This window comes from Octopus bimaculoides, chromosome 26 (genome assembly GCF_001194135.2).
Source record: "Octopus bimaculoides isolate UCB-OBI-ISO-001 chromosome 26, ASM119413v2, whole genome shotgun sequence".
NCBI classification, from domain to species: domain Eukaryota; kingdom Metazoa; phylum Mollusca; class Cephalopoda; order Octopoda; family Octopodidae; genus Octopus; species Octopus bimaculoides.
Window position 1 is genome coordinate 18,975,997 of NC_069006.1, and position 24,471 is coordinate 19,000,467.

The 24,471-nt window shown below is 36.5% G+C and overlaps 2 protein-coding genes across 3 annotated transcripts in view; both read left to right on the plus strand.

Annotated features, from left to right (window-relative positions):
* LOC106870355 (receptor-interacting serine/threonine-protein kinase 1) overlaps positions 1-6,426 on the plus strand; it is an 8,625-nt gene extending 2,199 nt beyond the window's left edge. For both annotated transcript variants that reach the window (XM_052977054.1, XM_014916389.2), the window contains exons 2-5: positions 454-932; positions 3,601-3,723; positions 4,232-4,306; positions 5,876-6,426. In XM_052977054.1, the coding sequence (XP_052833014.1) occupies positions 454-932; positions 3,601-3,723; positions 4,232-4,306; positions 5,876-6,081 (883 nt within the window). In that variant the 3' untranslated portion in view covers positions 6,082-6,426. The remainder of the gene's footprint in view (positions 1-453; positions 933-3,600; positions 3,724-4,231; positions 4,307-5,875) is intronic.
* A 4,616-nt stretch (positions 6,427-11,042) lies between these two features.
* LOC106870353 (receptor-interacting serine/threonine-protein kinase 1) lies at positions 11,043-21,723 on the plus strand. Its single transcript, XM_014916387.2, has 4 exons — positions 11,043-11,178; positions 13,138-13,239; positions 15,509-15,583; positions 16,389-21,723. The coding sequence occupies exons 2-4, from the start codon at positions 13,170-13,172 to the stop codon at positions 16,592-16,594; spliced, it is 351 nt and encodes a 116-aa protein (XP_014771873.1). The 5' UTR covers positions 11,043-11,178; positions 13,138-13,169; the 3' UTR covers positions 16,595-21,723.
* The last annotated feature ends 2,748 nt before the right edge of the window (positions 21,724-24,471 follow it).

Consider the following 24,471-nt stretch of genomic DNA (forward strand, 5'->3'; position numbering starts at 1 on the left):
TATACTCTTTTACTTGTTTCAGTCATTTGACTGTGGCCATGCTGGAGCACCACTTTTAGTCGAGCAAATCGACCCCAGGAATAAACTATTATCTTTTGAACCTCATTAGCTTACAGGTGTTTTCACTATAAGATGTGGTGGACTCATAATTGAGTGCTTCTGTAATACTCTACAGCTTCATCAGAGCTTGGAACATAAAATGCTCTTTGTTTGGGAAAACAAATACATTTAAGCATATATGGAGGAAAGTATCACTGATGTGGATGCATATGTAGTTCCTTTTAAGATGTTTTTTGTCTCTTCTCACTCTAGATAACTTCATTTCCTCCTCACTTGTTCCTGTAACTCCTTTTCTGTCTCCTATTGTATAATATGCACACTTAAATACATACATGTATGTTTGTGGAATCAACTCATAATAGATATTTTGTTCATCTTTCATTTTCATTCCAGAGAAGATGAAATTGATGCTGTACCATTAAACAATTCTGAAACTAATACAGAGCCTGTGTGCATTGAAACATCCATCAGTAACTCTGATTCATTACCCAGTCTTAGTGAAACTCCAGAAACTAAAGCAGTGCCCATAATTAATGAAAATGACAAAAATGATGATGATTCAATACCCAAGCCTACAAAAGAAGGCAACAATAAAAGAAGAGCAATACCCAAATCTAATGAAGATAGCGGCAATAAAACTGATGCGGTACCTCAACGTTGTAATTATCTTAGCAAGAATACTCCTGCTACGTTCATTCCTGAAGGAACTCGTAGCTATAATATGCAAGCGGCACTCCTTCCCAAAAAGGATCCCAGAAAAGAATTTAACCCAAGATGCCATAAAGATGATCCATTTCACAACCAGCCAGACTCTTCTTATAATGATCATCATTCAGACGGAGAAAAAATTTTAAGCATGTTTTCACAATGCTGTAAGGCTCCATTCTTTTTTATATTTCCTTAGATAAATTCACCATCATTACTTTGCATTGCTTCCCTGTCATAATTTCTTAATTATCATTACTTATTATGTTGTCATCATTAATTTTCCATCGTTTCTTTATCATCATTACTCTCTCATTATTATTTACAAATATTCTTTGTAATCATTACTCCATCATCATTACTTCTCCATCAGTCTTTGTCAACCATTACTTTGTCATCATTGCTATTTTTACTTTGTTACCAATACTTTGTCACTATTATTTTGTTATCCTTACTGTTTCATCCTGAATTACCTATCATTACTTCTACATCATCGCTTTGTTTTTACTTTGTCATAATCCATCATCATCTGATTTGGAAACTTACTTGGACCAACACAACTCTCCCATGCCAAGTATCCTGAACAAGCCATATGGCATGAACATCTAGCCTGGGTTTTAATCACCTTGGTCTTTCATGAGCTAAAATATCTCACTTGCACTTGCCACAGCTACAGATGAAAGCAGTGTTTCGCTAACTGAACAGGACAATACTGATTGCTGACACTTGTTGTTTGTTCATTCGCTCAGCATTTAGTGGTATTTGTCTCTGATTCAATAAATTTATTTGCCAAAATAATTCACATTCACCATGCTGCATCCCATAATTTTTATGTACCTGGTCTCAGGTAGTTTCATGCTACTTAGCCTTTATCTGGGACTCTGACAGGTGCTACTACTCAGGCCAAAGTAGACCTGGGAACAACAGTGACTAACAGAGGTGGTTCCACATTCCTCAAAACCCTGGAGCTCCTGAACTATTGGATGAGGTTTAACTCTTTAGCCTTTCATATCTAATAGTGATGTTTTCTTCTGTTACAGGCACAAGTAGGTTTTCCACAGGTTGGTAAATGCATTTGGTTTTCCACAGGTTGGTAAATGCATTTGGTTTTCCTAATGTTAATCTTTAAGCTGAATTTTTGTGCAGCTCTAGCAAAATTACCTATCAGGTTCTGCATATCTTCAGCACTGTAGGCAACTAGTGCACTATCATCAGCATCTTTTGCAATAGGGCCTTCGAAGTGTGTGTCTTTGCTTTATACTGTGCAGCCTTGAACATATCAACATCATGCCACATCTAGGTGTAAGCCCCACTCCAACTTTCTTAAAGGCAACTTCCAACACTGCTGTGAGATAGAGGGAGAATAGTGCTGGAGCAAGTATGCACCCCTGTCGAACTTCATTTATCACTGCAACCTAACTTGAGGTATTACTATTTTGTACTATAAAAGCTTGCATTCCTTCGTGTAGGGCTGATACTGTGTCAAAAGCCATTGTGACATCTACGTAAACTACATACATAGGCATGTTCCACTCAATGTATTTTTCCTGAATATTGCATAGACAGAAGATTATATCCGCAGTGCTTCTGCAATGGAAGCCACACTCAGTCTCAGGTAAGACAGATATACTCATTTAGTCTGTTTAATAGAATATGAGCCAAGATCTTCCCAGCTATTGATAGAAGAGATATACCTCAATAGTTTCCAGAGTCCACTCTACAACCTGTTTTGAAGACAAGAATGATGCCTGTGTCTTTCCAGTCTTGTGGAACTGTTTCCGTCTTCCAGATCTAGAGCACAGTGCTATACAGGCTTTTAATAAGCTCTACACCTCCATGCTTCCAGATTTCAGTGGGTATTCAACATCTATCAGGTGCTTTACTTTCTTTCATGTGTTTGATTGCACCATTGAATTCATTGTAAACAGGTTTGTCATCTAATGATTGGATGATTAGCTGTTGTGTCACCTTCTTGAGGGTGTCATAGTCCATGACACCGGGGATATTAAGTAGGCTAACAAAGTGATTGGCAAATCTATCAAGAATCTCCAGTTTTTCCTGGAATACTGCTTGGCCACCAAGACCAATGAGTTTTGTTGCACCTCTACTCTGTGGCTCGCATACCATTCAAAGTCCTGAATAAAATGTTTTCATATCATTTTATCAGCATAATGCTGTAGCTCTTCAGGGTATTTGTGAACTAAACCCCCATACTTTGTGTGTGTGTATATATATATATATATATAAAGAGTAAAGGGTAAAGACCCCTTCAGTCATGAATGATCATGGGATTGCACCTAGAAGGTTCCCCTCTGAGGCACAAGTCCGGGTAAGTTTTTTTTGTGGAAAACCAGCAGTCATCCATGCATACCAGCCTCCCCCCTCTCCACACCACCGATGTTGCCCAAGGGAAAGGCAAAGGCCAATACAGCTTGGCACCAGTGATGTCACAACTCATTTCTACAGCTGAGTGAACTGGAGCAAAGTGAAATAAAATGCCTTGCTCAAGAACACAACACACAGCTAGGTCCAGGAATCGAACTCAGTACCTCATGATTGTGAGCTTGATGCTCTAACCACTGAGCTACACACACACACACATGCACACAAAACGGGCTTCTTTCAGTTTTTATCTATCAAATCTACTGAAAAGGTTTTGGTTGACCTGGGGCTATGTTAGAAGAGTCTTGACCAAAGTACCTTGCACTGGGATTGAACTTGGGACTATGTGGTTGAGAAGCTAACTTCTTAATACACAGCCATGCCTATGTATGTATTATATTCTCAAAAATTTATGCTCTTGTGCTAAGTTAGAATTTTATATATTTATTCTAGCGAATATTACTATTGGAACAAGCAATCTATCCATTGGTAACTCTAATATCACAAATGTATTCAGCTCAGAACCGAGGAAGATAAAATCCGAGCATCATAGGGAGAAATTCATCAAATATTTCAGTAAGTAAATGCAGTTTCTATTTGTTGATTTCATATTAATCTTTTTATTTGTTTCAGTTGTTAGACTGTGACCATGCTGGGGCACTGCCTTGAGGGATTTTAGTCGAACTATTCGACCCCAGCACTCATTTCCTTTTTAAACCTGGTAGTTATTCTATCAGCTCTCTTTTGTTGAACTTCTAAGTTACAGGGACATAAACACACCAACACTGGTTGCCAGTCAATGTGTGTGTGTGTGTGTGTGTGTGTGGTCAGTTGATGGTGGGGGACAAGAGAGAGATGTATGGAATTGGGAGGAGATGATAAGTGAGCATGGCACCAGCAAGACTTACATTATTTGGAAAATGCAATGGAAAAAATACAGTGAAATTGTCATGGAGAGTTGAATGTCTAACATTTAAGATAGAGTGTGAAATCTGATGGCGATTTGACTGTTATTTCTAAACAAAAACGTAAATATCAAACATTTCAATATAAAATCTTAAGAATCATGGAAATATTTTTGCAGAGTCTAATACAGTACTGACTGAGAAACACCTCAACAAAATAGCCAAATACTTAGGGAATAAATGGAAGTCTGTTGGTAAGTATAAAATATACATTACTTTAGATGTTTGGCTTCTATCATATCTTTATGTCTTGTCTTTTACTTGTTTTAGTCATTATATTGTTGCCATGCTGGGGCAGCACCTTGAAGAATTTTTAGTTGGATGAATCCAGTACTTTTTTTTTTTTTTTTTTTAAGCCCGGTGTTTATTCTATCAGTCACTTTTGCTGAACTGCTAAGTGATAAAGATACAAACACACCAACACTGGTTGTCAAGCAGTGGTGGAAACAAACATGCACACACACACACACGTGTGACAGGCTTCTTTCAGTTTCCATCTACCAAATCCACTCACAAGGTTTTGGTTGGGCTGGTGCTATAGTAGAAGACACTTGATCAAAGTCCCATGCAGTGGGAATGAACCTGGAATCATGCAGTTGGGAAGCAAATTTTCTTACCACCCAGCCATCCCTACGCCTATCTAACTACAAAATAATGTTTAGTGAGTGCTAAGATACTTAATGTGATGAAGAAAAAATTTCAGTTGAAGTTGTTTTTGCTAGGAGGAGAGGAAAAGAATCTTAACCCTTTTGCTACCATACTTTTGTTGGAACTCTTCTTTTGTTGTAATTAATGTTGAAAATAATGAATTTATGAATATAACTGTTTTGAGATTAAGCTAGTGTTTTGAATATAAATTTGCATAAAAATTTGGGTTCAAGATTTTAATTCAAATCACTTAAAAAACAAGAAATTTGTAGCATAGAACCAAAGTCAGTATTAAAAAGTTAGTGTTAACAAAATCTAATTCTAGACGAAGGGAGACAACTTCGAAATTGTAACGAATCAAAGTTTGAAACAATACAATGAGGAGATAAAGACATTATTAGCTAGAGGCTTAGTGAGTACAGTGGCAGGTGTGGACATATTTTGGATACAACCTTTATGCTAAGTCTCAATCACGTCATCATGATCTTCCCTTATTTGGTAATATAGATCTTCTCACTTTACCTACCTTAATTGAATGTGTGAACAAGATGTGGACTTTGCAAGCCACGGATTACTCGTCTCAGAGATCAGTAACATTTTGACTAAGAAGTGATAAAAAGGGACTCTTTGATCCTCCCCACATGAGACAACCACTCTAGTGTCACCCAGTAAATTCCATGCTTCCCTATTCTCAATCTTTTGTCTTTTATCTTTTACTTGTTTCAGTCATTCGATTGCAGCCATGCTGGAGCACTGCCTTCAGAAATTTTAGTCAAACAGATTGACCCCCCCCCCCCAGTACTTATTTTTCCTTTTAAGCCTGGCACTTATTCTATGATTCTCTTTTGCTGAACTGCTAAGTTACAGGGATGTAAACACACCAACACCAGTTGTCAAGTAGTTTATGTGCTTGTCTACATCACTTATAATCATTTCAGTATCACTTATTATTATCTGGATTCTTTCTATTTTCAGTCCCCAGTTTCTGCTTATCTCCATTTCTAGATCTTCATATCTGGATATTTTTTTTTCATTATCTATTTTTGTCCTTCGGAATCGATACATCATTTGCTATTATTATTCTTCTTGTCAATGATATAATATTTTATTTTCAGGTCGGGATTTAGAAATTAAAGACGCTATGCTGGAAAACATAGAAGCAAACTACTCAAATAATGTTGAAGAACAAAGTTTTCAAATGTTAAACAAATGGTTACAGCTTTCCAAGTCGGAGACATGTACAACTAGCAAATTAGCTGAAGCACTCTTTGAGGCTGAATGTTATGATTCAATTCAATATTTACCATTAGAGGAGGAGTGATTATTAAAAAAAAAATGTTCTCCACCATGGTGTATGTCTTGAATAAGAAGAGCATTATTACATCATTTAATTTCTAAATATCTGCTTATATCAATATTAATATCTGTTTATACCAGTATTAATATGACATATATTTAAGAACCAAAATCTTTTAAGTGCTTGGGGTCTCTATGGGTCTTAATCCAGCCTTGCCTACACATATATGTAGTTCAAAATATAAACAACAATAAACCATAAAATAAATTTTTATTTTTCAAAATTGTTGTGGGAGAATTCTGAACACCTACATGCGACTGAAAACGGACTAACAGATTTTCAATAAATAAAGAACTGTGTGAACTATCAGGAAGTTGATAGCATTGATTGTCCATATTGGTTACTACGTTAGTTTAATATCATAACTATATTTGGAGTAGTACGGAGTGCATTCTGTGTTAACATAATAATACTGTGATAGGTTATTCTAGATAACCATATCCGAGTAATTATTTAGGTAATACTATTCTTACACACACGTCATATTTTTGGTGATGAGGATATTTGAACCCATGCTGGACAGATTATTGTTTGAACATGGAAGATTTACTAGCTTTGGTAATTCAATTACAGAAACAGCAGTTGTTGGAATTGCAGAAGCAACAGCAGCTGTTAGTACAACGGCTTCAGAAGAAAACAGAAAATATATCAAAAGGATGTGTTATAATACTATTCCACAGCCATACCAACAATCCACATATACAACTTTCAAACACATTTACCAATGTACAACCATATTGATAAATAAATTCCATAAGTAAATTACAACCACTCCTAAATACGCAACTAAACAGCAACAGCTCTATTAAGTCATACAGAATTATAATCCCAACCATCTTCCATAGTGTAATATAAAAGTAAAAGCTTAATGACCACATTATTTCAATCAATCAGTATATAGACAGGATGTGTAGTTCATTCTGACATGGTCACAAACTCCATCTGAGAGTTTGCATATAATCCAGAGGAGGGTACAACTTTTCCTGCTTACTTTAGAAGGTATGAAGAAATTTTTAAAGAAGAGTGCTCTGACTAGCAAGATGAAAAATCATACCCGACTTTTGTTGAGAAAGTTGGCATCAGCCAAGCATGAGAAATATTGAAATTACATATTACCAAAGAGACCAGGTTTTGAAGAAGATGTGAATATTTTGTCAAAGATTTTCGGCGGAAAACCTCTTTATTTAATATGCATTGGTAATGCATGAATATTACAGAAAAATAAGATGTATATTTTATTATATATACTGGAATTGTTAATAGGGATAGGGAATGTAAGAGATTTAAAATTAATGAACTAACACCAGATATGTTTAAATAATCAATTTTTGTGAAAGGTTTAATAGCAAAGAAAAATGTGGAAATTCATAACCAAATTCTGACTAAATTAGAGCAGAATCAGAAGTATTAGTGAGTAAAAAGAGAGAAAAATGACTGACAGCAAATATACTAATTACAGGGTGGCAGCGCTAAGCAGTGATGTATGTAAATAGAAGGTTATTAGCAGCTCAAATATGCTAGAAGCATATTCCAAACCATAAAAATGCTGTTCACTGTGTTTTGCCACAGAGAAAACTTCTTGCTGTAACAAATGGTGTAAATAAACCAGCATCAGCTCACAGTGTGACAAAACACAGCAAATGGCTTTCTTATGGGTTCAAATATGCTTGAGACATATTTGAACTGATATAACCTTGGACTTCCACTAATATCCACTGAAACAAGGTATCAACTAAGGTAGACACATGTCTAATATTATATATTATAAATAATGTTATACATTATAACATCATATATCAATATGTATTGCCTTTTGGGCAAGATCGAAATGTAGTGCATATGTGTGTGTGCAAGAGTTCCCTAGCTTGCATATTAAATATTCTGTCAGTTAAATCTGGTCTGTCAGCTAGTGTCTGTCCTGGATAAACTTTGTGATACTGGTCGAGCAATGAAAATTAAATTATGGAGATGTATTTGCATAGCAAGTGACTTGATCTGAGATCCTGTGCTGAAACAAAATCAATTGCAGCATGGAAGATGACTGTAAGCCATTTAAGAATGCACAAAAAACTGTTAGATTCACTTCTACATTTAAATTTTAATTTGTGCCAAAATATTTTCGTCACTCTGAAACCATGACCGATTCACTGACAAAACTTTGTGCTGCATCTAGATATTCTTAAATGGCTTCTATAATGCAATTGTTTTTGAAAATGTTGAAGTGAATCTAATGGTTTTTTGTTTTCCTTGAAGCTGCAATTGCTATATATATATATATATATATATATATACACACACACACACACACACATATAATGTAAAGAAACCACAAAAAGAAAAAAAGACCCTAGTGAAAAACAGCAACCCAGGATTTCGTGGATGAGATACATAAATATATTACTAATGATCCGATAAAGCAGAGACCTAGAAGATGAAATACGACAAAGCAGTTATTAACAGAACTTTTTTATTTTTATGAATTTTCACAAATCTTTTTCAATTCTGTCTTCTGCAATATGGAGTTAATAAGATGATGCAAAAAGAAAAAAAATTTTTTTAAATCCCCAACCCCTCAATTTTTTTTCGGACAGTCCGAATCTACCATTTGTTTCTCTTTATAATTTCCAAATAATTTTTTAATATATTTTTGGAAAAAAGTCAATTGACAGTCTTCACACTTTTTCACATAATCCTGGACTTTATGTGAAATGCCAGTGTCTGCTGCATGTCCATCAACGATATTATTTTCTACTCTAGGCATAAGGCCTGAAATTTTGTGGGAGGGAACAGTTGATTAGATTGACTAATAGTACACAACTGGTACTTAATTCATCAACCTTGAAAGGATGAATGGCAGAGTCGATTTCGGCAGAATTTGAACTCAGAATGTAAAGACATGAAATACCGCTAAGCATTTTGCCCGGCATGCTAACGATTCTGCCAGCTCGCCATCTTCAAGAAACATCTTTTCTACTCAAGGTGCTAGTTTCAAAATGTTTTTTGCATAATCATATCAATTCCATTATGCAGAGGACAGAATCGAAAAAGTTATGAGAGGTTTTAGTAGGTCAATTGACAGTCTTGACACTTTCACACATAATCTTGGACATAATGTGAAATGCCAGTGACATGCTGCATGTCCATCAACAAGATTAGCAGACAGCCAGCCATACAGTGGTACGACATATAGTCTAAGTAGAAGAAAACCTTTTTAAGAGGAAAAATGAAGTTGGAAGAGTGGTGAAAAAGTTTTAGGTACTTGTGGTCGCTGTAACCGATGGTGTGCCAGTTCTTCTATGTGTGTATAAAGATATAATTAAAACAATATGTATACACCCACATAAATACACACACACATATACAACAAAGCCTAATGGTGTGAGTTTTCTAAAACTCCTTTAGGCACAAATGGTTTTCACAATATGCAAACCCAATTGTATGAATGGATCATAAGATTGAACTGCAAAGTAAAAATTTGAAATGGCGTTGACAATAATTTTTGTTTCCATGGATGCGCATAAACATGTACTCCAGCCTGGAAAACGCTATAACTGGTTAATGTGTATGACTGGGCATGCATAACAGGACATACAGAGAAACTCCTTTTCTTTTAAATATATTACTAATGATCCAATACGACAGGCTTCTTTCAGTTTCTGTCTACCAAATCTGCTCACAAGGCTTTGGTTGGCCAAAGGCTATGGTAGAAGACACTTACCCAAGGTGCCATGCAGTGGGACTGTACCTGAAAAGTATGTGGTTGGCAAGCAAGCTTCTTACCACACAGTCACTCCAATCATTCACATAACCTATTTACATAATGTGAATGATAATATTTTGAAAACAAAAATGTTTAATATTTAATTTCATATGTAGGAGTAGCTGTGTGGTAAGAAACTCGCTTCCCAACCACATGGTTTTGGGTTCAGTCTCACTGCATGGCACCTTGGGCAAGTGTCTTCTACTATAGCCTCAGGCCGACCAAGTCTTTTTGAGTGCATTTGGTAGATGGAAACTGAAAAAAGCCCGTCGTATATGTGTGAAATTTATACCCCTTTATTTGTTTCAGTCATTTGACTGTGGCCATGCTGGAGCACCGCCTTTAGTTGAGCAAATCGACCCCAGAACTTATTCTTTGTAAGCCTAGTACTTATTCTATTGGTCTGTTTTGCTGAACCGCTAAGTTACGGAGATGTAAACACCAGTATCGTTTGTCAAGTGATCTTAGGGGGACAAACACAGACACACACATATATATAAGACGGGCTTCTTTCAGTTTCCATCTACCAAATCCACTCACAAGGCTTTGGTAGGCCCGAGGCTATAGTAAAAGACTCTTGCCCAAGGTGCCATGCAGTGGGACTGAATCCGGAACCATGTGGTTCGTAAGCTAGCTACTTACCACACAGCCACTCCTACGCCTATAAAAAACAAAAGATGAAGACAGATGTATGAACAACAAGTAAGTGTATTAGTTTCACGCTTAGGAAAATGAAGAAGTCTTTTACGTTTCAAGCCTATGCTCTTCATCAGAAAGGAATAAAAGAAAATAAACAAAGAGAGAACTTGTAGAGTTTAGCAGTCCAACATGGTGAATATATGTATGTATTTGTGTGTCTGTGTCCCCACCACCATCGCTTGTCAACAGATGTTGGTGTGTTTACGTCCCTGTAAGTTAGCGGTTCGGCCCAAAAGACTGATAAAATAAGTACTAGGCTTACAAAGAATATATCTTGGGGTTGATTTGTTCGACCAAAGGCAATGCTCCAGCATGGCTGCAGTCAAAAGTATAACAGAATAATTGTGCATGCATGCATGGGAGAGAGAGAGAGAGAGAAACTGATAAACTAAATACAATTTTGTAATTGAAATACCAGTGACTTTAAAATTATGTCCCTTGCGTCTGTGACTGCCACTACCACCCACTCCCACTTCATCTTGCTGTTTCACTTTCTTTTCCTCACCTTCGTGGGCAGCCACATATCGTGTTTCTTGTGCTCTAACTTCTTGTTGAACATCATTCATAGAAAATAGTAGCGACCACCATAAAGAAATACAAAGGTTAGTTAACTTTTCAAATATGTTTTGGTTTTAAATAACCTCATTCTTTTTGTTAGTTTTTATTTTATGCTTGTTAGATCTCTATCAAATCCTGAAACTTTCTTTAACTTAGAATAAACTATCTTAATACTGTGCTGCCAACCAGGAAGTACCTGCACTACATAAAACCACTTATAACTTTGTGTTTGTTTGGAATTTTCAGAAAATGTTTGTGAATCTGTGTTCTATACACATGAATTCATATGTGTTCTATACACAGGAATTCATATGATTATGAAAACTAAAATATTTGGTGTGCGTTTAAGGCAATATAACTTTATTTTAGCACAGCTCACAAATACCTCATGCCTTCCTTGCACTGATATTTATTGATATTTTTCAACGTTTTTCTCCCCATAAACTCATTTAATGGAATGATGATGCACTCAAGGGCAGTCAATTGCTGGGATTTATTAATAAGGAAAAATTTGAAAATTAGGGGTAGAGTTTAAAAAATTAAGAAAAGAAATGTTTTTTTCATAATCATATGTGGAGGCATGGCTGTGTGGTGAGAAGCCTACTTCCCAATCACATGGTTCTGGGTTCAGTCCCATTTCATGGCATCTCAGCCAAGTGTTTTCTACTATATTCGCAGGCCAACCAAAAACTCGAGAGTGAATTTGGTAGATGAAAACTGAAAGAAGCCCACATATATATGGCTATTTATATATGTATATAGCCATAAGTGTGTGTCTTTGTGTCTATGTTTGTCCACACATCATCACTTGACAACGGGTGTTGGTGTGATTATGTCCCTGTAACTTTGCAGTCCAGCAAAAGTGACTGATAGAATAAATGCCAGGTTTAAAAATAAGCCCTGGAATTGATTTGTTTGATTAAAACCCCTTCAAGGTGATGCTCTAGTATGGGCTCACAACTTTTTTAGTACAATTTTTTGTTGCATGGGATCAAAACTATGAAATTCTTCACACATTCTCCTATCATTGAATCTAAGATAAAATAATATATTTTGTTTTTAAAATATAAATGTTATTTAGATCTAAATTTGACTGGTGGCGTTAGTTACTCTCCTATAACGTTGCTACAAATTTTGATGTAAACCTTTTTCTACTGGATCAAATCTCAAATTTTTTTTATGCCAAAATGTAGCTAGAGACCAGCCCTCTTCCAAAATGTTATCAGTTTTCAATTTGATTAAGAACTGAATTAACGACAAGTTCTGAAATATACTGCGTATGAGTAAATTGAATGATATATATATATATATATATATATATATATATGAAAGAAGGTTTGAAAATGCACTTATTTTTTAAAAATATTTATTTACTTAACCGGTTTCACTTTTTTAGAAAAAGATTATCAAAAGTCTTTTGAGAATAATAAAAAATGTTAAAAAACAGTCTGAGTATTAAAATGCATATATACATTCTTTGATGATAAAATATATTTAAAGTATAAAGCTTTGTATGAACTTTGTAGTGTTACATACTGATTGTCACACATTCTCTGATATATACTGCGTATGAGTATATATGTATGTATGTATGTATGTATATGTCAGAAAAAATATATTCAAGTAGAACAATTCAATCTTTTTGAGGAGTCCAAAAGGAGAGAAAAATAATATGAAAATGAAGAAAGTTTGCCAATGTGAGGACTAAAAGTATTTTGGATTACAAGACAGTGATTGAAACCTTTGGCATTATGCTGTGCTTGAGAAGAAGACCCATCAAGCTAAGTGAAACTATAGTCTCAATATATACGACAGGCTTCTTTAAGTTTCCATCTATCAAATCCACTCAGTTTGGTTTGCCTCAGGATTTATTAGAAGACACTTGGTCCATGATGTCACTTTGCGAAGCAAACTTCTTAACACACAGCAATGCCTATGTATGTATTATATTCTCAAAAATGTATGATCTTGATGCTATGTTAGAAATTTTATATTCATTTCAGCAAATATTAGTATTGGAACGAATGTTGTAGTCATGGGTGACTCTAGCATTGCAGAAAAGCCAAAATGTGAGAGTGATAACGATCAATTCAGCTGCTATCTCAGTAAGTAAAAGTAGTTTCTATTTGTTTACTCTTTTTACTCTTTTACTTGTTTCAGTCATTTGACTGCAGCCATGCTGGAGCACCGCCTTTAGTCGAACAAATTGACCCCAGGACTTATTTTTTGTAAGCCTAGTACTTATTCTATTGGTCTCTTTTGCCGAACTGCAAAGTTATGGGGACGTAAACACACCAGCATCGGTTGTCAAGCGATGTTGGGGGGACAAACACAGACACACAAACACACACACATATATATATATATATATACATATATACGACGGGCTTCTTTCAGTTTCCGTCTACCAAATCCACTCACAAGGCTTTGGTCGGCCCGAGGCTATAGGAGAAAACACTTGCCCAAGGTGCCATGCATGTGGTTGGTAAGCAAGCTACTTACCACACAGCCACTCCAACCTTTTACTTGTATCAGTCATTAGAAGGAGGCCATGCATATATATATGTATGCACATATATATATATGTGTCTGTACATATATATATGTATGCACATATGTATATGTGTCTGTCTGTCTGTCTGTCTGTCTGTCTGTCTATCTATCTATCTATCTATCTATAAATATATACATTGGGTTATCCCTGTAAACAATGCATTTTTTTATACTTCTTTTATTTTCCAAAATTAAGATAAACAAAGTTCTTTTCTAATCTAAAATATACTCTCCTTCGTTTTCTACAATGCTCTTCTGTCTATCTGGTAGACTTGCAAGGCCCCTCTTCCAAAATTCTCTTGTCCGTGACGAAAAATACTCCTCCAGTACTGTTCTGACCTCGTCTACAGAATTCATATTTTTTCCATCCAAATGATTTTGAAGACTGCGGAATAAATGATAATCCGATGGGACAATGTCCAGCGAATATGGTGGGTGGGGCAAAAAAGGTTCATTCATGAGATGTGACAGCAAAGAAGAGCACACATTCACTTGCAGCACGTGATTAGACTCGGAAAGTTTGTGAGCAACCTATTGACCCAATTTGCTTACTTTTCCGATGGCACACAGGTGTCAATGAATGGGTGAATGACCAAATCCAAGCTTTTCTGCTAGTTCCTCAACACTTACAATGGGATTTTGTTCCACTAGGGTTTGCAGGATGTCCTAATTGAGCGCTACAAATCTTCCAGGATGAGGCTCGTCTTCTAGTCTAATTTCCGTCTTGGAATTTCCGGAACCACTGTTGACACTGGCTTACAGTTATTGTCGAATCCCAATATACTACATTAATATTCCTCACACTTTCTGTTGCGTTGTTGCCTTTATTGAAATCATAAAGCAAAATAGCTTTGAAAAAATAACTGTTAAAATCAAACAGCACTCTTTAAAATTTGCAGTAAGAACAATCACAAGGTGAACTTACTACCTGCTTTTATAGTAAGTGAATACAGGTAGTTTATCCTGTTCCCCTGTGACTTTTAGTTCATGCAATTGATAAAAACTGCATTATTTATGAGATGACCCTTATAAATGAGTAACAGTAGAGAACTACAGGTGTCACTTCATGATGACCATTTCAAACAACTCGTTTAGTTAATTAACAAAAACATTACATCATTGTAAAGAAACCGTTTTCATCAGATAAATTCATGAACTTCAAAATATAGCACATTCAATATGATTTGACATAGTTTACAATCTATACAACAAAAATATTTCTAGAAATAGCAGCAGAAACAATATAAATGTTTTTGCTCTGTGGATTGTAAACTATGTTAAATCATTTTGAATGTCCTTTATTTTGAAGTTCATGAATTCGTCTGAGGAAAACTGTTTTTTTTCACAATGATGTAATGTCTTCATTAATCAATTAAAGGGTTCATTAGAAACAGTCATAATTGATTGACACCTGTACCTCTGCAGTTACTCGTTTACATTTTATTCACCTGTCTCGAAATCTGCTCTTCATAAATATTATGGACCATATATTTAATATAATGTACATGTCAAGAGTGGATTTCTTCATTCAGCTTGGTTTAATAGTCTACATACACTGCAAGAATATCATTTGGCTGGTATTTATGTAGCAAGTTTGATGTTTACATAATATTGTTGTGTGTGTGTGTGTGTGTGTAAGTTGCCAACTAAGGATTACAAGGATTTAAAAGATTTGGGGATGACAAAACACCCCATGTGACTAACACAGGGTTAAGATAGAGTGTGAAATTTGATGGCGATTTAATTGTTATTTCTAAACAAAAAAGTAAATATGAAACATTTCAATATAAAATCTTAAGAATCATGGAAATATTTTTGCAGAGTCTAATACAGTACTGACTGAGAAACACCTCACCAAAATAGCCAAATACTTAGCGAAAAAATGGAAGTCTGTTGGTAAGTATAAAATATCCATTACTTCAGATGTTTTGCTTCTATCATATCTTTGTTTTATCTTTGACTTGTTTCAGTCATTAGACTGTGGCCATGCTGGTGCACCACCTTGAAGAATTTTTAGTCAGATGAATTCAGTACTTTTTTTTTTTTTTTTTTGAAGCCAGGTGTTTATTCTATCAGTCACTTTTGCTGAACTGCTAAGTTACAGAGATGCGAACACACCAACCCTGGTTGTCAAGCAGTGGTGGAAACAAACACACACATACACACGTGCACATAGGTTTGAAATAAGGTGGAAAAAGTAGTACTTGAATACCAAAGGTAGAAAAAAATGTTCTTTTATTGAAGCTGGAAAAACCTTCACAAGCTGTTACTCAGATTTTTATGTAACCTATCATCAGACAGTTGTGATACTGAATTATCAAATATTTCTGATGAAACTCTGAGTAAGAGTTTGTGGAGGATTTTTTCCAGCTTCAAAAAATTAGTTCATCATTTCTTTGGTGACATCCCTCCAGGATCAGGTCATGAATTTTCATGATGCTTTCATTCGTTTGGGAGGTCGACGGTCGCCTTGCATGAGGTTGGTCTTCAAATGACTAGTGACCCTTCCTACAGCATGGAAACCACTCATAAACTTGTGCTTCGCTTATGGCAGCATCCTTGTAAGCTGCTTGAAGTTTGACAACTGTTTCAGCGACCATTTTTCCCTAGTATAAATTTTTTCATTATGTATCCCTCGAAATCGATACATTATTTACTATTATTATTGTTGTTGTCAATGATATAATATTTTTATTTTCAGGTCGAAATTTAGGGATTGAAAATGCTGACATAGATATAATACAAAGTGACAACGTACTTAATACTGAAGAACAGAGTTTTCAAATGTTGAACAAATGGTTGAAGATGTCCAAGCCAGAGAAAGGTACAACTGGCAATTTAGCTAAAGCTCTCATTGATGCTGATTGTCATGGTGCGATTCCATATTTACCATTAGATGAAGAGTGATTAGCAGAAAAAAATTTCTCCACCGTGGTATGTTTTGAATAAGAAGACCATTATTATATCATTTAATTTCTAAATATCTGCTTATATCTGTATTAATATTTGATTATACCAGTACTGATATGACATATATTGAAGTACCAAAATATTTTAAGTGTTTAGGGTCTTAATCCTGCCTACATATATATGTTATTCGAAATATGAACAATAATAAACCATAAAATAAATTTTTATTTTTCAAAATGAAAAAAAAACTAACAGTAAGATGGAAATTGTTCATTTTTGTATTCTTCTAGTTTCTTTATTTTGGAAAAGTTTTCTCCTCCTTTTTTAATTGCAAAGTCTTTGATCAGATCCCTAAAATTAGTTTTACGTAACACATCTACGTTTATAATTAGTATAGATAAAGTATCCTGAATATTATCTTACCAAGTTTAAAGTGATTTCTTTTGTGCCGTAAACCATTTACCATTTCTCAGATTCCCTGCTTCTCTTGATGCACTAAGCATGTATTTATTTTGTATAATGATTAATCCAATGTTGTATGTAGGTATTCAGGATGTGCATCAGTTGTTAGCTGAACACTTTTAATTTTCAAATGTACCTTGCCTGCTTAACCCTTTTAATACCAACCTGCCTGAAACTACCCCTGGCTCTATGATAACAACCCATGTTTTCATATTACTAACTACTAAGTCAAAAGAAATTCAATTTATTGCATCTTTAGCGACTTCAGATATTGCTTAATCGACAATGTATTATTTGAAAAGTGAATAAAACAAATTCTCATACTGAGGAGGGATGGGGGCTGAGATTCTAACTAGGGGTGCTGAGCACCCCATAGCCCGCCCACCCCCCGTGGCTACGTGTCTGTGAGAGGACAGACTACTTCTACCCGAAATTCATTCAACTAGCAGAGCCTGAATACTTTTACTAATTACAGGGTGGCAGCAATAAGCAGTGACGTGTACAAATAGAAAGTTATTAACAGCTCAAATATGCTAGGAGCATATTCAAAACCGTAAAAATGTCATTAAGTGTGTTTTTGCCACTGAGAAAATTTCTTGCGATGGTGTTAATACACCAACATCAGCTCCCAGCGTCACAAAACACAGTGAACTGCTTTCTTACTGGTTCAAATATGCCTCGAGCATATTTGAACTGGTAATAACCTTGGACTTGCACTAATGTCCACTGAAACGGGGTATCAACTAAAAAAAGAACATTTGTCTTCGAGAAAACGCCAGAACGCACAAGGGGGAGGTAAAAGAACAAAGTGAAATGAGAAAAAAGAGAGTTGTGTCCCTTTGACCTCTTCCACATCTGGTGCACGTTTTTCTTTAAGGATATTTTTCATATAAAGGACAAAAAACAAGTTACAGGGAGTAGCATCGGGTGAATGGGGGTGGTGAAGGTAAGTGGAGTCATGCCATTTTTGGTCAAAAACTGTCTTACACTCCAGACGGTGCGCGCAGGCGCATTGTCGTGATAAAACCACCACTCTCCACTTCGCCACAGGTCATGCATTTTCGTCTTTGCCGCGTCTTGCAAATGCTTCAGAACTGCCAAGTGAAATGTCTGGTTAACAGTTTGGCCTGGAGGAATAAATTCTGTGTGGGTAATTCCTTTTGTGAAGGCGCATAGCTCAGTGGTTAGAGCGTCGAACTTACGATCGTGGGTTGTGAGTTTGAATCCCGAACCGGGCTGCGTGTTGAGTTCTTGAGCAAGACACTTTATTTCACGTTGCTCCAGTTTCACTCCGCTGTAGAAATGAGTTGCAATGTCACTGGTGCCAAGCTGTATAGACCCTCCTACCTCTCTTTCAGTAACCAAATCATCGTCTCTGCCTCAGGAGTCAAACAAGGCGATCCACTCGGGCCTGCTCTGTTCGCATTGGGCATTGATGGCATCACTAAGATGGGGCTCAAGCTAGACCTTAATATCTGGTATCTTGACGATGCTTCTTTGGAGGGGGAGGGACATCTAGACAGGGTTCTTGCCATTGCAAACAAAATGGTTAAGGAGCTTGGTCGTAGGGTCCCCAAGTAAATAGCGCTAAATGTGAGCTCTGGATCCTCAACCACCTGGCTTCTCAACATCAACAATCTATAGACCTATTTGTAGAGCCTTTCCCTTCCATTGCAGTTCCTCCCTCATCGGTGTGGTGCTCCTTAGGAGCCCCAATTACTGACCTTGATTCTATATTTGCTTAAAGTCAGCTCCTCTGAGTAATTCCCATCTTGCCTCCATTGCTTCAACAACCTAATTTTTGAGAGGTTTGAATACTTGGTCAATGTCAGGTTCTCTCCAGCGTGCTATGATCAGGCTGCATTGTACAAGCAATTTGGGGGTCTTGGTCTTTGTAAGTTTACATCCCTCTCTCTCCCCTCCTTCTGTTCCTCTATTCACGCCTGCTCCATCCTGGTGAGCAACATCTTCTCCTCTCCAACATGGACCAGTTCCAACAGGGAGTTCGATGAAGTTCTCCAACACAGTAGTGAATTGGGCTTGTCTGCTCCTGAGAAGGCGGAGGACTGTCGGAGTCAGAGAGCTTGGGACAATATAATTTCAAATGCCACCTTCAACTCATTCTTCATCCAGTTGGACCAGTTTCCAAGGTGCTGCTTACTATCTGCTTGCACCAAATACTCAGGTGACTGGTTTGATGCCATTCCTGTGGCTAACATCAGTGGCCCACTCAGCTTGGACGAACTTTGTGTTTCTATTGCCCTCAGAGTGGGAGCTGATGTCTGCATGAGTTTCAGTTATTGTTGTGTCAAGCTCCTTGACTTCACAGGCCTCCATGGTTTTTCTACCCGCCTGAATGCCGATCACTTCAAGCATCATACGGAATTAAACCTTACACTCGAGAGGAGTTTGGCCTGGGAAAACATCCCCTCCATCATGGAACCATCTGGGTTGTCCACATGTGATGGGAAAAGACCCGACAGCCTCACCCTGTACCCCTTGTTGAGAGGCAGATGCTTTGTCTGGGACATCACAGTTAGTGACTCCTTTGCTTCTTCTCACATCCTGGATGCTGTGGCCAGGGTGAGATCCACAGCTTCTGTGGCTGAGTGGAACAAAATCCTAAAGTACTACGATCTGTCAGCCAACTACATTTTCCATCTTGTGGCGCTTGAGATTTTTGGTGGGGTTGGACCACTGACTGCAAGATTCCTGTCTTTACTGGCAGATCTCCAAGCAGAGGTAACTGGTGAATCTTATAAGGGTGCTTGGTTGTTCCAGCGCATCAGCCTTCCCATCACCCGCAGCACCGCTACAAGTGTGGTGTGCCTCAATAGTCATTAGAGAAGTTTTCCCAGCACCCCAAAATGTTCAACCTAAGGTGGTGAATTGTTTTTGTTTTTTGTTTTGTTGTTTTTCTTCTTCTCACTCTTATGTATATATTTAATAAAGGGTTTACTAACCATGTAATATATCTTTAAATAAGCATTACATTTGACAGAGTAATCTGAACGCTAAAGGGTCAATACTTTAGTATTTAAACCTGCCGTATCTGGTCCAGATATTCTATCAGTTTTATGTTTAAATCAGCCACATTTAGCTATTCGTACCCACCCTCCAATGTCATTCTAGAAATAAACGTCATTAAAATCTTGAAGGCGCACGCGCACACACAATCACACGCATGCCCGCACACACACACACATCTCAGGCTTTGGTTAGCTGGAATCAGCACCGAAAACGAAATAAACTATGTTAAATGAAAACAGTTTCAGACTGTTTTGTCACAAATATTTTATTAAGCGTTCCTTATATGTAAAGTAAGGGACATCACTCTTGAGAGAACTAATTTAGTAAGGGAAATAACTCGAACTTCTGGACGAGCGAGCAGAAGATAGACGTCTGTCGAGATTAATTGCTAAGAAAATGCAATGAAGAGATTTAAGCAAGAGTCAGGCCATCACACTGGCATTGGTACAAATTCTTCTATACTAATAATTCCTGTATTTACTCACAGTTTGTAAATTTAGAGTTGATACAAAGCAAACATTCTATTGCTGAGATTGTTGGTTCTCAACTTCGGACGATATGACTATTGAGGCTCTATATATGATTTTGTTGTTTATGTGCAAGAAACTGGTTGTATTTATACAATACTCAAAATATTTTAACTTTTTCCTACAATTCCCAATAATAATTAGTTATAAAATATACCTGTGCCCAGCGTTGCCTTTCTGGCGCTTGTGCCCGTGGCATGTGTAAGGACTTTCGAGCGACATCGTTGCCAGTGCCCCTGGACTGGCCCTTGTGCGGGTGGCACATAAAATACACCATTTCGAGCGTGGTCGTTGCCAGTACCGCCTGACTGGCATTCGTGCCAGTGGCACGTAAAATCACCTACTACACTCTCGGAATGGTTGGCGTTAGGAAGGGCATCCAGCTGTAGAAACTCTGCCAAATTAGATTGGAGCCTGGTGTAGCCATCTGTTTTCACCAGTCCTCAGTCAAATCGTCCAACCCATGCTAGCATGGAAAGCGGACGTTAAACGACGACGATGATGATGATGATGATTAGTAGGATATTTTAAATGTTGAATGGCTATACGGGTCCACCCATGCAAATTAGGAATCAAAGTGGTCCACAGGTAAAAAGGGTTGAGAACCACTGGTCTAGATTAATGGCAGTATCATACAAATTATATTACCAAAAGAGAACCCTGAAAGGATGAAAGGCAAAGTCGATGGCAGTGGAATTACAGCTCAGATCATAAAGATGGACAAAAAGGCTGCTAAGCATTTTACCCTGTGCAATAATGATTCTATATACCATTCAGTATCCTGTACTGAGTCTGCCAAGGTCGACTTTGCCTTTCATCCTTTCGGGGTCGATAAATTAAGTGTCAGTTGCGTACTGAGGTCGATCTAATCGACTGCCACCCCCCCTCCCACAACATTTTGGACCGTGTGATTAGAATAGAAAAGAATATCCTTTATTGAGTAACAGACCCTGTTTTTGAAGGTGGTTAATTTGCATATAGTGTATCAAAAATAGTTTGGTTCTTTACTTTTTCTTTGTGGATTGGTAAAGATTAAACATACTCTGCTTGAGAAGTGTATTAATCTGTACTTGTATCTGTAAAATAAAATCATGTTCCTTACTTTTCTTTGCTTACTTGTCATCCTATAAACATTATACTCTATTCATGGTACAATATGGTATCTTTTAAGTAGATTCAGAAATACCAAACAGATTGCTTTTGAAGTGTATTACTTTTAATCTGTTAAATATATAAAGTATGACTGATAAATTTGTCATTGCTTGAAGTTCTTTTATCATGGATTTAAGACTATCAAACCTTAGATTAACTCTTACTCTCATGTAGTTCTCTGTGTTTTAACTCCTTGTTCATATAAGGATTGGCAAAAGAGACTTAAAACTACGTTTAGAATGTAATAACTTTAATGCAGCCTTCTGTGTGCATACGTGATCTTGCAATGTTACAGGTCATATCCTGTGCAACCCATTTGTGTACCTAGTGAGGAAGCATGTTTTCAAGCAGTTCATGAATGAGTGTCCACTGCGGATTGGAGTGGTCTATGATGTCAAGAGTTAAACAACAACAGGTTATATAATGAAATAGGCTGGACAGTTGAGCTAGTGAATGTTCCTGCCATCACACTGTACCCAACAAGACAAACCGCAGCATGTCAACTTGATTGGTGTAGTTATCAACCTGCCACAGCCAAGGTAAATCTGGAAAAATACTGTGGCTGACTACCTATCTGCCATAATAATCTGCCGGGTCATACAATAACAACAACAACAACAATAATGATGATGACAATGCTAAATAAAATCACTTTGTGTGTATAACAGAGTTTATAAAATCATTTATTTATTATCAGATTAAAATTAAAATTTAAATATTCATGCTGAATAACAATTCTTGTTTTCACAAACCTAATAATGATGACTTGTTATTTATATACATACTTGCACGTGTGTGTGTGTTTATATATATATATATATATATATATATATATATATATATATATATATATATATATACATTTACAAATATATACATATACATACATATCTATATAAATATACATACATATATATATACATATACACACACATACATACATGTGTGTGTATATATATATATATAGTGTCAATTATAGTTTTCCTATTCGGTAAAACATTGCACATGGCTATCTGTATTAAATTATTATTATTATTACACACATGCATGCACACACACACATGAACACACACATACACAGACACACTCATGCACCCATATTTGTGATCAGCTAAGGGGGAAACTCAGTGAGTAAACTGTCATTTTATGATATTACAAACAAATATACACGTACACACACCCACACACATGTAGTCGACATAATAGCCATAATAAAAAATATTCAGTTTTAGATGAAATGTGTGATGTAACTGACGGAAGCAGAGTTGTAATCTTATACTAAAGGTAGTCATATTAAGCTGATATTAGTGCTAGGCTTACTGATTAGTTAATTAGCAAGTTAAAGGTGCGGAATTGTAATGATCTTTTGGACATTGACTGATGAGGAATTAGCTACAAATTTTGTGTTTGTAGTGTGTTTGTAAAATTTTCTTTTTGTTGTATTTTTATTAAATTTTTGAAATATATATATACATGTGTGTATTTGTGTGTGTGTGTGCGTGTGTACAAGGGGGTGCTGAGAAATTCCCGGTTTAGGGTGAAAGAAAATACAGGAGGTTCAGTTAATTATGATTTTATTCAACATAACCCCTTCTCAGATTCACACACTTGTTGCAGCGGTTCTTCAGTTTTTCTAGGTTCTGTATACATGCTGGTCTAAAGTGTCATCTATGATCACACAAGAACAATATTAAACCCTAATACCATCATTTTATGCAAGAAAATGCTCTTCAGTGTGTTATTTTTGTCAAAAGGTGTGTAAATCTTCTGGAGGCCTAAAGAGACACCCAAACATGCACAAAAATTGCAATGGAATAACAGATTCAGAACCAAGACACATTTGCAATATAAGTGGAAAGATTTTTAAGAAAGTCTCTGGGCTCAAAACCATTATCTTCTCACTTGAGGAGCTAATGCTGTATTTGTGCAGGAAGTGGTAAAACTTTCCTTCAGAGCAAACTGCCTTCGCACATACATACATACATACATACACCTCAAAAGTAAATTGACACCTCTCACTGCACTGCTTTGTCTGTGCAGATACTACTTAGTACTTCAAACTTGTTAGTGTGTTTATGCACAGGGCATGTTAGGATGTTGCACTAACAATTGTGAAATCGTGGTTTCAATTCCTGCACAGATCTGTGGCAGGCTGTAAAAGGGCACCCAGATCTGTGGCAGGCTGTAAAAGTGGGGAGTAAGTCACGCCTTTCATCTATAGACATGTATGGCACCTTGGGCTAGTGCCAGTGACCCTTTAACGTCTTGTACCAGGGATACAGTGAAGACGTTGGCAGCAGTATGTTGGATAACCAACAAAGTGGAAGAATCCTGGACCAATAGTTTGAAGGTTATTGCAGCCAAGAAGAAGATCTGTACCATCAGACAACAGCCGGGCATCAAATAGCAAGTGAGCTGCTATTGTAGGGAAGCAGCATCCTTCACCATGTTCGTTGCACTCTTGTACAAAGCTGAAATCTGGCATGGGGGTCCAGCAAGGCAGTCTAGTAGGTAGACTGTGCCAGCAGCTACCTTACTTACTTTCCAAATGCATCTTGTTCGTTCCTGAAGAGAACAGTCAAAATTGACCAGCGAAAGACACAATATATACACACATATATACATACATATACATATACATATACATATATATATATATATATATATATATATATATATATATATACACATATATATATATAT